The 13,722-nt window shown below is 42.7% G+C and overlaps 1 protein-coding gene across 2 annotated transcripts in view; it reads left to right on the forward strand.

Moving 5' to 3' along the window:
- The window catches only part of LOC135558658 (receptor-type tyrosine-protein phosphatase N2-like), a 145,617-nt gene that overhangs the window by 43,446 nt on the left and 88,449 nt on the right, over positions 1-13,722 (forward strand). For both annotated transcript variants that reach the window (XM_064992657.1, XM_064992658.1), the window contains one exon: positions 4,411-4,490. In XM_064992657.1, the coding sequence (XP_064848729.1) occupies positions 4,411-4,490 (80 nt within the window). The remainder of the gene's footprint in view (positions 1-4,410; positions 4,491-13,722) is intronic.

Genomic DNA, 13,722 nt, shown 5'->3' on the forward strand with positions numbered 1-13,722 from the left:
GGTTCTCCTATCTCCTCAGAGGAACTCTGGGAGCTCTGTCACAGTGACCATTGGGTTCTTGGTCACCTCCCTGACCAAGGCACTTCTCCCCCGATTGCTCAGGTTGGCCAGACGGCCAGTTCTAGGAAGAATCTTGGTGGTTCCAAACTTTTTCCATTTAAGAATGATGGAGCTTCTGTCTTCTTGGGAACCTTTAATGCTGGAGACATTTTTGGTACCCTTCCCCAGATCTGTGCCTAGACACAATATTGTCTCGGAGCTCTACAGACAATTCCTTCAACCTCATGGCTTGGTATTTTCTCTGACATGCACTGTCAACTGTGGGACCTCATATAGACAGGTGTGTACCTTTCCAAATAATGTCCAATCAATTGAATTTACCACAGGTGGACTCCAATCAAGTTGTAGAAACATCTCAAGGATGATCAATGGAAACAATATGCACTTGAGCTCAATTTTGTGTATCATAGCAAAGGGTCTGAATACTTGTGTAAATAAGGTATTTCTGTTTTTTATTTTTAATTAATTTGCAAAAATGTCTAAAAACCTGTTTTCAATTTGTCATTATAGGGTATTGTGTGAAGATTGATTATTTTATTTATTTAATCCATTTATGAACAAGGCTGTAACATAACAACTTGTAGAAAAGGGGTCTGAATACTTTCCGAATGCACTGTAGATAGGAATACATCCACTGAATAATGCAGACTGAAGTGCAGAGCAGTGCGTGGAGAGAGTTTATACAATATACTGTAGAAAAATACCTAAAACCAAAAGTGCTATGTTTTAGGTGGCAAGTGCACCATGTCATGTCAAACGTTACCTCAGGGGCTTAAAAACTTTTATTGCCAAAAATAAATCAATATAATAAAACAGGAACACTCAAATCATTTAAACCGTCAAACAGGTTGAAAGCCTAAGAAATGCACCCTTAGTGAGAAATAAGATATCCAGAGACACTTGTCTTATTCTGTAAACATTCGAGCTGGAGGATGAAGATGGGAAACTTGCTCATGCACATTATTGACATGAGGCGCCATATACTTTAGAGCCGTGGCTGCAATCATTTATTAACGAGAATGAACTTTTCATGAACCTCCCTCTCTTTCTCCAAAATCGTTATGTTTTTCCACGCAGGTATCTGACTTTGAACACCACACACTCGTGCACACACACACATACACACACACACATGCAATGAGGCTTTTAAAGCCATCCACAACAGAAATGAGAATCTACTGACATACTGTGATGGTCTGTGTGTTCAGTGGCATCTATTTCAAATACTCTCACCAACAGCTACTCTACACACATTTGACATACAATTGCACAGCTAGATATTGCACCGAAGCACATTATTCAAAGATGACATTCAAAATAACATCAAAGAGAAAATCATATCCACGTTCTATAGAAACATGATGCCATAACCTGTCATATGTTTATTTCCCCAACCGTCATGCCCTGTACCCCACAACTACACACAGCTTTACAATGGACCGCATTCTTCATGACTTGTGCTCAAATCTGACATTGTGGTCATTGTAATGCATTCATTCATCAAATGAACATACACTGCTATACTTAGTAAGCGTAGCAGTATGTATGCAGCAACAATTTACCGCCATAAATGCAATGGTGACGTAACATGCTGATGACAGGCATAAGAAAGAGAGTGTTGTATGGGCTGGCAGGCCCCCTTTGTGTCTTTCTAACTACTACGCTTGATTGTTGGCGGTACAAGTAGCGATTGGTCGCCTCTGTATCATGTGACCCTGTTTGTAAGGTTCTGAAAATGACATTGTTTCTGAAGCACCTCACGGCACTAGGGCGGTTTACACAGCTCATGGGTGGCCCTACAGGGCCGGACTAATGTACCTTTTGTCTTTATCCCTTTCTGGAGCTGAAAGGGCGTTGGTTTGGAAGAGTGATAGATTGGGTGGGAGAGAGCCGGGGCCCTTTGTTAGAGCTCCGAGCCGGCCCAACAGGGGGCGCAGTCTGGACAATTTGTCGAAACCGCCACGCTTATTTTATTTCCTGCTCCTAGCAGCTAACCGCTGCCACTCCTAGACCACGACTCCACCTAGGAGCCTGGGAGAATGGCCCTCCCAGCATGACTCCTCTCTCCCTTCACGTTGACTCATTTGTGTAAGCATGACTTAGTCCTGTAGGGCTTTGAAACGAGTGTCTATCATGTTTTTCATATTGAAGGAAAATATAGATGCATACAAACAGGGTAATTCAATGTTCGTGTAATACTAACACAGTATGCAAGACACAAGGCCAAACATTACACACACAAGTTAATCAATCATAATATCCATTATTATTTATTATGACTGATGACTGACAGAGGAGACTCTGCCAGAATCGTCTCATAATATCTGGAATTGATCATGTCAGGCCTGAGCGGTTGAAAGCAGAGACGTTAGTTTTGATGTGTCAATGTGGGTGGTTTGCTTCAGAACCATCTAGCATTAGTTCCCTCTGAATAATAGTTGTTGTGTAACCATTACTGACTTCGGTCAGACTCCAATTTGAAAAGACATGGGGGTGACGTAATGTCTGACTTCAGCTCATTTCAAAGAAAAACCACTAGGTGGGGAGATGCATCTATGCTGGCTGCTTGTCATGTGGTCTATATAATACTGAACAGACATGAACTCATTTACTTTCACAGTAGAATCATAGATTATGATAGTTGATGAACAATGACAGTTTGACATTCCGATACTTGATGTTGCAATGTACAGTAACTGGCTAGTCAAAAATCATGATTGTATTTGTGTTCCAACAGACTAATATTGAGTGTTTCGCTTCGACAGTGGAGTAATACTATACTAAAGAAAAGCATGAGCTTCAGTTTGAAAACCACAGTCATTTTTTACTTTTGCTGTGTTGAATTTTGAAAAACGTTCATTGGGTGGCTGTGGCGTAGGACAGGAAACATATCAATGTGTTATAAAGTCACAATGAGTGATATTCCTCTTCAACCGCTAATAGACCGCTATGGCAGGTTGATCTATCTCCTAATATATGTGATACATCTATACATCTAGAGCTTTACGGAGGTAAATATAATATTATGGTTGAATGGATGGCTGCTGGTTGAGGTACTCTCCACACATTGCTCGAGATCTTAACCTCCTGGCTGAAGTCTTTGACTTCAACATACTGCAAAGCACTTTCTGTTCAATAAAATCTCCAGCATTTTATATTCGATATGTTGCCATTACCTGTTTTTATTCAGTGTGGTTCACCCATGCCCTAATTCATCACTTTGAGCCATTTTAAGCTCAATATAGTACCTGGCCAGTGTCCACCCTAGTTTTGGTCTTTGGAAAGACATTGTGAGGGGAAAATATTATTTGCAAATTTTATTTGTACAGCACTTCTCATTACGCACAAAATTCATGAAGCTCTGTACATCAGACATTGTCCCTATGACTGTTGGTGAAGGGACAAGCATTAGGTATGTGTATCTCATTGTAGACCAAAACCCCCATCCTTGTCATTTGTTGTTTGTAAAATGCCTGGAGGCACATTGAGATTGAAGAGGGTATCCGGCAGCTCCAGTGGCTACAGGGAATCTAACAGGCGGGGGGGGGGGGGGCACATTGAGATTCACGAGGGTATCCGGCAGCTCCTGTGGCTACAGGGAATCTAACAGGCGGGGGGGGGCACATTGAGATTCACGAGGGTATCCGGCAGCTCCTGTGGCTACAGGGAATCTAACAGGCGGGGGGGGGGGGCACATTGAGATTGAAGAGGGTATCTGGCAGCTCCTGTGGCTACAGGGAATCTAACAGGCGGGGGGGGGCACATTGAGATTCACGAGGGTATCCGGCAGCTCCTGTGGCTACAGGGAATCTAACAGGCGGGGGGGGGGCACATTGAGATTCACGAGGGTATCCGGCAGCTCCTGTGGCTACAGGGAATCTAACAGGCGGGGGGGGGGCACATTGAGATTGAAGAGGGTATCTGGCAGCTCCTGTGGCTACAGGGAATCTAACAGGCGGGGGGGCACATTGAGATTGAAGAGGGTATCTGGCAGCTCCTGCGGCTACAGGGAATCTAACAGGCGGGGGGGGGGCCCATTGAGATTGAAGAGGGTATCTGGCAGCTCCTGTGGCTACAGGGAATCTAACAGGCGGGGGGGGGGGGGCACATTGAGATTGAAGAGGGTATCTGGCAGCTCCTGCGGCTACAGGGAATCTAACAGGCAGGGGAAGCCAGAGGTGAAATAATATTCCGTGTGTGTAGGGCTCTGCTTTAATGACCTGAGATGCTTTTTTAAGGCAAGACGGTAGAAAAACAATGCTTCACCACCATGAAAAATACATTCCTGCTTGTGTTTGGAGTGTCTCATCTCACTGTGTGTGTGTGTTTTATTCATTTATTTTTTTACAGAGTGGTAGGCCCAGCTGTGACCTTCAGAGTGCGACCTAATGCCCAGAACATCAGCACTGCAGATGTGGCCAATGTAGCAGGTAGGTCAGAGCTCTTCTGATAGATAAATGTGATTTAATGTGTGAAGAATTTCATTCCAAAATGCTATACATACAATTTCAGAAATGTTGGTGAATAAGCTTTTTTGTTTAAGAAACTTATAAAAGAGATTGGTGTTAAATGACAGAAATTTATTGATTTGAAACCTATCACTAGATATTTTCATTTCAGAGAGACAAACAATCACATTTTGTTGCAAAACAAGATATATCCGCCTAACTCTCAGAGAAAATAGTAACACTTGTATTTTTTTTATTTTACTACCAATTCAGTTAAGAACAAATTCTTATTTACAATGTCGGCCTACCCCGGCCAAACACTGATGGCCTTATGGGACTCCCAATCACAGCCTGATGTGATACAGCTTGGATTCATACCAGGGACTGTAGTGACGCATCTTGCACTGAGATGCAGTGCCGTAGACCGCTGCGCCACTCAGAAGCCCTACATTTGTAACATCGTTATATACAACAAAAAAATTATCTGTAAAATAATATGAGATCTCATCTGGGCTGTGGTCAAAAGTAGTGCACAATAGGGAATATGGTGTCATTTGGGACAAGGCCCAACTCTAATCATCAAGCACTATAGCATGAGGCTAGATTTATGATGTGTTGAATTTAAATGTATAGGATACGAACATTCCATTCCAGCTAAACAATTGATATATAGAGTTTTGCAACAAAACCAATTGTTATACACATCTAAAATCTATTAATAAATAATCTGAGGATGGTAATATTTTTTACACACACATATAAAGGTACCAATAAGTAATCATTTCTCATGAAAAAAACACAAATGTGAAAAATTGTTGGATAAAGCATTTGGAAATAAACTCTTCATATATGACTTTACCAAAAAAAAAGAAATCTCTTGTGCTTTAGTGGAGCATGTTGGATCTGAAATTAACATTTGACCTTTTATCAGATATCACAACGTTTAAGTTGTTTACTCTCAGAAATAAACTCAGCAAAACAAGAAACGTCCTCTCACTGTAAACTGCGTTTATTTTCAGCAAACTTAGCATGTGTAAATATTTGTATGATCATAACAAGACTCAACAACTGTGACATAAACTGAACAAGTTCTACAGACATGTGACTAACAGAAATGGAATAATGTGTCCCTGAACAAAGGGGGGGGGGTCAAAATCAAAAGTAACAGTCAGTATCTGGTGTGGCCAACAGCTGCATTAAGTACTACAGTGCATCTCCTCCTCATGGACAGCACCAGATTTGTCAGTTCTTGCAGTGAGATGTTACCCCACTCTTCCACCAAGACGCCTGCAAGTTCCTGGACATTTCTGGGGGAATGGCCCTAGCCCTCACCCTCCGATCCAACAGGTCCCAGACGTGCTCAATGGGATTGAGATCTGGGCTCTTCGCTGGCCATGGCAGAACACTGACATTCCTGTCTTGCAGGAAATCACGCACAGAATGAGCAGTATAGCTGGTGGCATTGTCATGCTGGAGGGTCATGTCAGGATGAGCCTGCAGGAAGGGTACCACATGAGGGAGGAGGATGTCTTCCTAGTAACGCATAGCGTTGAGATTGCCTGCAATGACAACAAGCTCAGTCCGATGATGAAGTGCCACACCGCCCCAGACCACGACGGACCCTCCACCTCCAATTCGATCTTGCTCCAGAGTACAGGCCACGGTGTAACGCTCATTACTTTGACGATAAACGCAAATCCGACCATATCCCCTGGTGAGACAAAACCGCGACTCATCAGAGAAGAGCACTTTTTGCCAGTCCTGTCTGGTTCAGCGACGGTGACGATGATGTCTGGTGAGGACCTGCCTTACAACAGGCCTACAAGCCCCCAATCCAGCCTCTCTCAGCCTATTGCGAACAGTCTGAGCACTGATGGAGGGATTGTGCGTACCTGGTGTAACTCAGGCAGTTATTGTTACCATACTGTACCTGTCTGACAGGTGTGATGTTCAGATGTACCGATCCTGTGCAGCTGTTGTTACACGTGTTCTGCCACTGCGAGGATGATCAGCTGTCCGTCCTGTCGCCACATAGCGCTGTGTTAGGCGTCTCACAGTATGGACATTGCAATTTATTTCCCTGGCCACATCTGCAGTCCTCATGCCTCCTTGCAGCATGCCTAAAGCACATTCACGCAGATGAGCAGGCACCCTGGGCATCTTTCTTTTGGTGTTTTTCAGAGTCAGTAGAAAGGCCTCTTTAGTGTCCTAAGTTTTCATAACTGTGACCTTAATTGCCTACCGTCTGTAAGCTCTTAGTGTCTTAACGACCGTTCCACAGGTGCATGTTCATTAATTGTTTATGGTTCATTGAACAAGCATGGGAACCAGTGTTTAAACCCTTTACAATGAAGATCTGTGAAGTTTTTTGGATTTTTACTAATTATCTTTGAAAGACAGGGTCCTGAAAAAGGGACGTTTCTTTTTTTATAGTATAGTTCACAGTTTTGATTGGTTCCTATTGAAAGCTCTCTGTAAAGGCCACTGGTAATGGAGATGTGTGTCATTGGGAAGAAGACTAAAGTCAGAATTACATCCATTAAGCGTTCTTAGGAAGCCTCCCTTCAGTGTAATCTGCTGTAGCTTTGATCTCTGTGCTATGCACCAATCACATTCCTCTATGGTGAATTAAGTACAGATATGTGTTGTCAAAGATTCCATGGAAATTAGAAAGATTAGCTGTATTTGAGCTGTGCGTGGTTAGTATTACTGACAAACGTACAAGGCTGCTTCAACAGGTACCAGGAAAATATGGATATAAATATGAGAAGGTAATGTTTTTCCTGATTGTCTTAGATACATATTACATTCTTACCATTATTGTATAGGACATTTTAGCTCTGGTCAAAAGTAGTGCGCACTGTAAAGGGAATAGCAGTATAAATGGAATGTCATTCCCTGGGAGGGACCTGGCTAGATTCTCAAAATGACCCCTGGCTGGGGCCTGGCTGAGACTACCTCCTCCAAATCACCTACACACGCACACTCACAGACACACACACACACAAGTTACATGAATAGCTAAACCTAGTTTTTTTTCCTTATTGATGACAGCTTTGATAATTGAACTCCACAGTCCACACTCTTGATGATGTGATTATGTAATGGCTACTTCACCCACCTCTTTCGAAAGTGCTATTTTTCTTGTTCGCGCCCTCGTTTCTCATTTCCAGTGCTGCGACTAAGTTGTTTTGAGAGGTCATGGATGAGCCTTGATTGATATTAATGCTAACAGTTGACAGAACCGCACTTCAAAATGAAATACCTCTCTGCCTCTTACCTCAAATGCAGTACTGTGGGTGAGTTGCTGTATTTAAAGCATAATTTGTCATATTCAACAAGAATATGGGCAGAGATGATTTCAATATCCCCATTTTCTGTTGTTTTTCTGAGACATTAAGCAATACAAGGCCATACTTTTATCATAATTTTACAGATTCTTCCGGATGCATTGGAGAAATCTGTGTGCCCATTCTTTAAGCAGTTTGAGACCCTTTTGACCAATGCCCTGGTCAAAAGTAGTGCACGATATAGGGAATTTAGGACACATCCTTGGACCGGCTGGACAAAGAAGTGAGCCTTATCATTCTTCTCCTTCATATGAACAATACTTGATCGATAAAGAGCCAGCCAGTAGGGCCATGGTGGAGGAGGGTGCTTGCTGTCTGACAAAGAGGTGCAGCAGCATGGCCCAATCTTCATCCCAAATTGCACCCTATTCTCTATATATTATGCACTACTTTTTACCAAGGCCCATAGGACTAGCACTATGGGCCCTGTTCAAAAGTAGTGCACAATATATAGGGAATACGGTACTATTTGGGATGCGGCCCTGTATGGCCCTGACCTGCTGAGTAAAGAGCCCTGGAGTGGAGCTTCTGTCACGCGTACCCAACCATTGTGAGGCACCCAGGGCCAGGCGAGGGCCATTGTCAGGGGGATGTCAAGATGGTGGGCAGCGGGGTGATGACCCTCATTGTCAGGCCTATTCATGCGCACTACAATGTTGTGGAGTGGCAGGCCCAAAGGCCACTTCCAGTGGAGCGTCCCGGCCGTGAGAACCGGCCTTCTCTATGGGCTGGAGGTCAGGGTCAGGCCAGCCAGCAGCGTAATTAGCACTTTAAGCAGGAGGACACCAGCTGAGGACCACTGACACTAAAAAGCAGAAATACACACAGACACACACCACCCTGCTGTTTATCTGAATCCCAACCCTTATCAGCCTCAGATGGCTGCTGTAGATATGCATGTTGTTGTTAACAAACAGTGGAGTAAAACAAGTATGCTCATGAGGCGTGTTTGTTATATTCTTCAAGAATCAATAGCTATATATCATTATGCATGCATGTGTTGTCTATAAACTGTCTCCACTTTGAATGTTAGATATTTTTAAAGCGCCAAATGGTTTAACTGACTGTGCATTATTAACCATTAAACTGAGTCTCTTATGTTTTCTATGAAGAGGAGTACATGCATTGTCTTCCGTGACAATAGCTAGTTACTCATTCACTGGCTGAGTGTAATATCTGAGATGTGATTTGTGTTGACATAGAAATGAGTCTTTGTCACGGAGGTCACACACAGTTCAATAAGTTATAAAGGCAGTTTCCCATCGGTGAATGACTGAGTTTGAGCTAATTGATGGAATGACCCCTTTCAAAAAGTCAAGAAATTGTGATCATTCTGATTTTTTCACATACATCTCTCAAACCAGCTTTTCTTCTGTCAGTTCCTCACTCATGCAGACAGCTCTGTAGAGCTATTGTGGTTTTGAATATGGTGTATCCAACACCGTTTTTCCACTTTACACCTATACTTATTCACTTCCTATCTCTGGTCGCCTCTTGTCCTAACCTTGCCTTGAATCTCAATCACCTCATCCACCATGAACCATGAGTCATTTCTGATCACTGATTAATATAGGAGTTGAAATGAGACCCCAATTCTGCTGATTATTACAAAGACTATTGGTTGTATTTTTTTTCTCGTCTTTTCGCAGTTCAGTGGTTTAGCATAGATCTCATAATGCTGTCAAAATGTCAAATCTAATTACCTGGCTCTTTAAGAAAGAGTCATGTGGTTTATCTACCTAACTTATCTTCTCCTTATTGATGTGGAGAAAGCCTTAGCGGTTAGCTTAGTGGTTAGTCTTAGGGCGCTGACTAACACCTACATATGAAACATTATGGAGTATTCAAGGAGGCCTGGGTAAGGCCAAAATATCATAAAAATACCAACTTTGATTCATTATTTCTCAATAATGCTTTGAAATACAAATGTGAAATGTACTGTATGTCAGCAAACCTTCCTCCAAACGACCATTCTATGGATGAAATGTTGTCTCCAACATCATGGTCTTTTCTTGTCCTGGTTTTGTGACAAATCTTCCATGCTGCTCTACAAAAAAAGGGAATTTAATGTATACCTGTTTAAGCTAATTTATTGTAATCCGTGTGACTCTGTAAACGTGCATGATGTTGATGTACAAAGGGAATTTGTGACATGACATTGCAAATCTTGTCATAACGTTACATCACTATGGTTATCATCAGCAGCAGCTCAGCCTTTTGTGTTTTCTGAGAGAAGTCGCATGCCGACCATAAAAGTACCAAATACATTACATTTTGAGGTCTTCCTAAATCCCTGTATGCTTGTCTGTTTTGACCATACAACATTAGTGTATAAAAACACATTTTCCAGCTCCAAACTACTCCCCCCAAGCAGGCCAATCCTTGGTTCCCTTTCACATAATCCTCATCAGTAGCAACAAGGTTTCATCCCAAATGGCACTCTATTCCCTATAGTGTACTACTTTTGATAAGAGCCCTATGGGCCCAGGTTAAAAGTAGTGCACTATATAAGGAATTGGGTGCCATTTGGGACCCACACTGACTGTTTGTCATCAGCAATTTCTGTTTCGATTCAACTCATAAATTGATTTCCTGTGTGATTGCATTGGAAGTCTCCCCAGTGGGACTATGGGCCCACTTAAGCCCTACAGGAGCCACCAGACCCAATGAAGTTAACTTCATGTAACTTCATGCCTGTTGATCAGTTCTCATCTAATGCTGAAGGATAGTCAATTCACGATTTTCTGGCTAGATTTTGGTCAAAATGTGCTCAAACCAAATTAGTGGAAAATAAAATGATGAAAATAGGGTTTCCTGTTGTTTATTGAATTAACAGGTTGGTGCTTCATCTTTATTCTCTATTATCGCATGGTGGTGGTTGTGTTTTGTGATTTCTGTGAAATCCCTTCTAGCAAGACCCCGATCGTTTGTTTTCCCCATGGTTCGGTCACTTCAGAGAGAACTGGGAGGGTATGAGGTGTGTGGTGGCATCACCAGAGCTTTGGGAGCATCTGTGAGTCCTGCTGTAGAGAAGGTGGAACACAAGTATGGAAGCTGGGTTTGTTCAGCAGCAGTGGCAGTCATGGTCCTCAGCCAGCCCTCTCTGGGCAAGCCTCTCAGGGTCCAACTCTCACAGCTGACAGCTCTAATGTGACTACGTCCCAAATGGCACAAAAAGTAGTGCACTATATAATAGGGTGCCATTTGGGATGCTGCTTCTGTATAGGCCTTGCTTCTGGACCTCCAGTTTCAGAACTCCTACAGATGGCACCCTATTTCCCTATATAGTGCACTATACAGGCAAAAGGATGCCATTTGAGCCTCAGCACTCCTACAGATGACTTGATTGACTGGATCTCATGCTGGCTCTGCTGCCTGCATGGTTCCACTCTTGCATCATTCTATGGCAGTCAGCAACTGGCTGGCTGGGAGAGAGAGAGAGGTAGAGGGAAAGCTTCCATTTTGCTGCGGTCTGTTTCTCTGTGCTAAAAAGGCAGTATGTGTGGGATGTGTGAATGGATGCTCTAAGCTTGGATGTAGGCCTAGCTCACATATGAAGATGATGGCATAACATAAGTAAGGGACAATCAATGAGGGAATATGCGTTCAATGGAAAATAATGAACGATGTGGGAGGGGTGTTCGATGACGCGCTAGCAGGGGGTGGAACTAACCTTCCAAGGACTTGCAATATTTTCCAGAGAATGCATAGAGCCCCGAGTTGATTTTATACCATGGCTAAAATGTAGCACATTTGCCGCTAGAAATGTGTTAATTTGCAGGTAGAAATGTGTTCAACATCCAAGTAACAAGCTAGCAAGTTTACTACATAGCTACAGTAGTTACCTTGGTAAACAAACAGACTTGCTAGTTTAGCTAACCAAACCATCAGTCCTAGCTTGCTATTATGAAAATCGAATTCAGCAATGCCAATAATGACTCTTGCCTTCAAAAACAGCTCAAACATAGAACATGTAAACCATTGAATTTTACCGGGCTGATATACAGTTAATTCGGAAAGTATTCAGACCCCTTCCCCTTTTCCACACTTTTTTACGCCTTTTTCTGAAATGTATAAAATAAAAAAACATCCCCATCAATCTACACACAATACCCCATAATGACAAAGCTACAGTAGATTTTTAGAAATGTTATAACATTTATAAAAATTAAAAAAAACAGATACCTTATGTAAATAAGTATTCAGACCCTTTCCTATGAGACTCAACATTGAGCTCAGGTGCATCCTTTTTCCATTGATCATCCTTGAGCTGTTTCTACAAATTGATTGGAGTTCATCTGTGATAAATGATTTTGATTGGACATTATTTGGAAAGGGACACACCTGTCTATATAAGGTACCACAGTTAACAGTGCATGTCAGAGCAAAAACCAAGTCATGAGGTCGAAGGAATTGTCCTAAGCGCTCCAAGACAGGATTGTGTCAAGGCACAGATCTGGGGAAGGGTCAAAAAAATGTCTGCAGCATTGAAGGTCCTCAAGAACACAGTGGCCTCCATCATTCTTAAATGGAAGAATTTTGGAACAACCAAGACTCTTCCTAGAGTTGGCCGTCTGACCAAAATGAGCAAAAGGGGGTGAAGGGCCTTGACCGCGATCAGGGAGGTGACCAAGAACCCGATGGTCACTCTGACAGAGCTCCAGAGTTCCTCTGTGGCGATGGAAGAACCTTCCAGAAGGATAACCATCTCTGCAGCACTCTACCAATCAGGCCTTTATGGTAGAGTGGCCAGACGGAGGCCAGACGGAAGCCACTCCTCAGTAAAAGGCACATGACAGCCCATTTTGGAGTTTGCCAAAATGATGCTAAAGGACACTGACAGTGAGAAACAAGATTCTCTGGTCTGATGAAACCAAGATTGAACTCTTTGGCCTGAATGCCAAGCGTCACGTCTGGAGGAAACCTGGCACCATCCCTACGGTGAAGCACGGGGGTGGCAGCATCATGCTGTGGGGATGTTTTTCAGCGGCAGGGACTGGGAGACTATTAAGGATCAAGCTAAAGATGAATGACACAGAGTACAAAGAGATCCTTGATGAAAACCTGCTCTAGAAAACTCAGGAGCTCAGACTGGAGCGAAGGTTCACCTTCCAACAGGACAATGACCCTAAGCACACAGCCAAGACAACGGAGGAGTAGCTTCAGGACAAATCTCTGAATGCCAGTGTAACTGCTAAACTGCTATCTGACTGTACACTGCACTGCAGGATTTTAGTCCACGAGCGAAAGGAAAAGGCGAGAAGGAATTATATATACAATGAGCAAAGTGATCATGCGTTTATGTGGCTGCTAAGAAAGTGAAATGTTTGCGTTCGATCAGGGGCATATTAATTCCGCCAATTCTGTTGAAAAAAAGCTTCTTAAACGGAAGCAAACGGAACGAAACGGGGATAAACATACCTGAATTATTCCAATAGAAACACTAATTTGCAACTGTTGGACTAATGATTACACCCTAGATCAGCTAGATGCAGGCAAGAGTGTGCAAGGCGGTATTGAATGTGTCACTGTGTTGTGATCTTGACTTCTCAAAATTCTCTCGACCTGTGTACCGACGTTGTAAACTTTCATTCATAAGGTTGTAGCAACCTCATAATGGGTATAGGGAACATTTGAGTGTCATGTAGTAGCCAAACCCTATCACTGTTACATTAAACTGGGTGAAAGAATATGAATGACAGTCATCCAATATGCTGTAATATAAATATGCCATGCTCATAAAAAAAATGTAATCATCCTCCCTTATCTTAAACGGCACCGACCGCCACTGATGCCATGGTATAACATAACATTAATAAGAGTGTTTCTGTAACCATTTGTATGACATTTTGTACTATTCCATC

The sequence above is a fragment of the Oncorhynchus masou genome, chromosome 17, assembly GCF_036934945.1.
Source record: "Oncorhynchus masou masou isolate Uvic2021 chromosome 17, UVic_Omas_1.1, whole genome shotgun sequence".
Taxonomy (NCBI): Eukaryota; Metazoa; Chordata; class Actinopteri; order Salmoniformes; family Salmonidae; genus Oncorhynchus; species Oncorhynchus masou.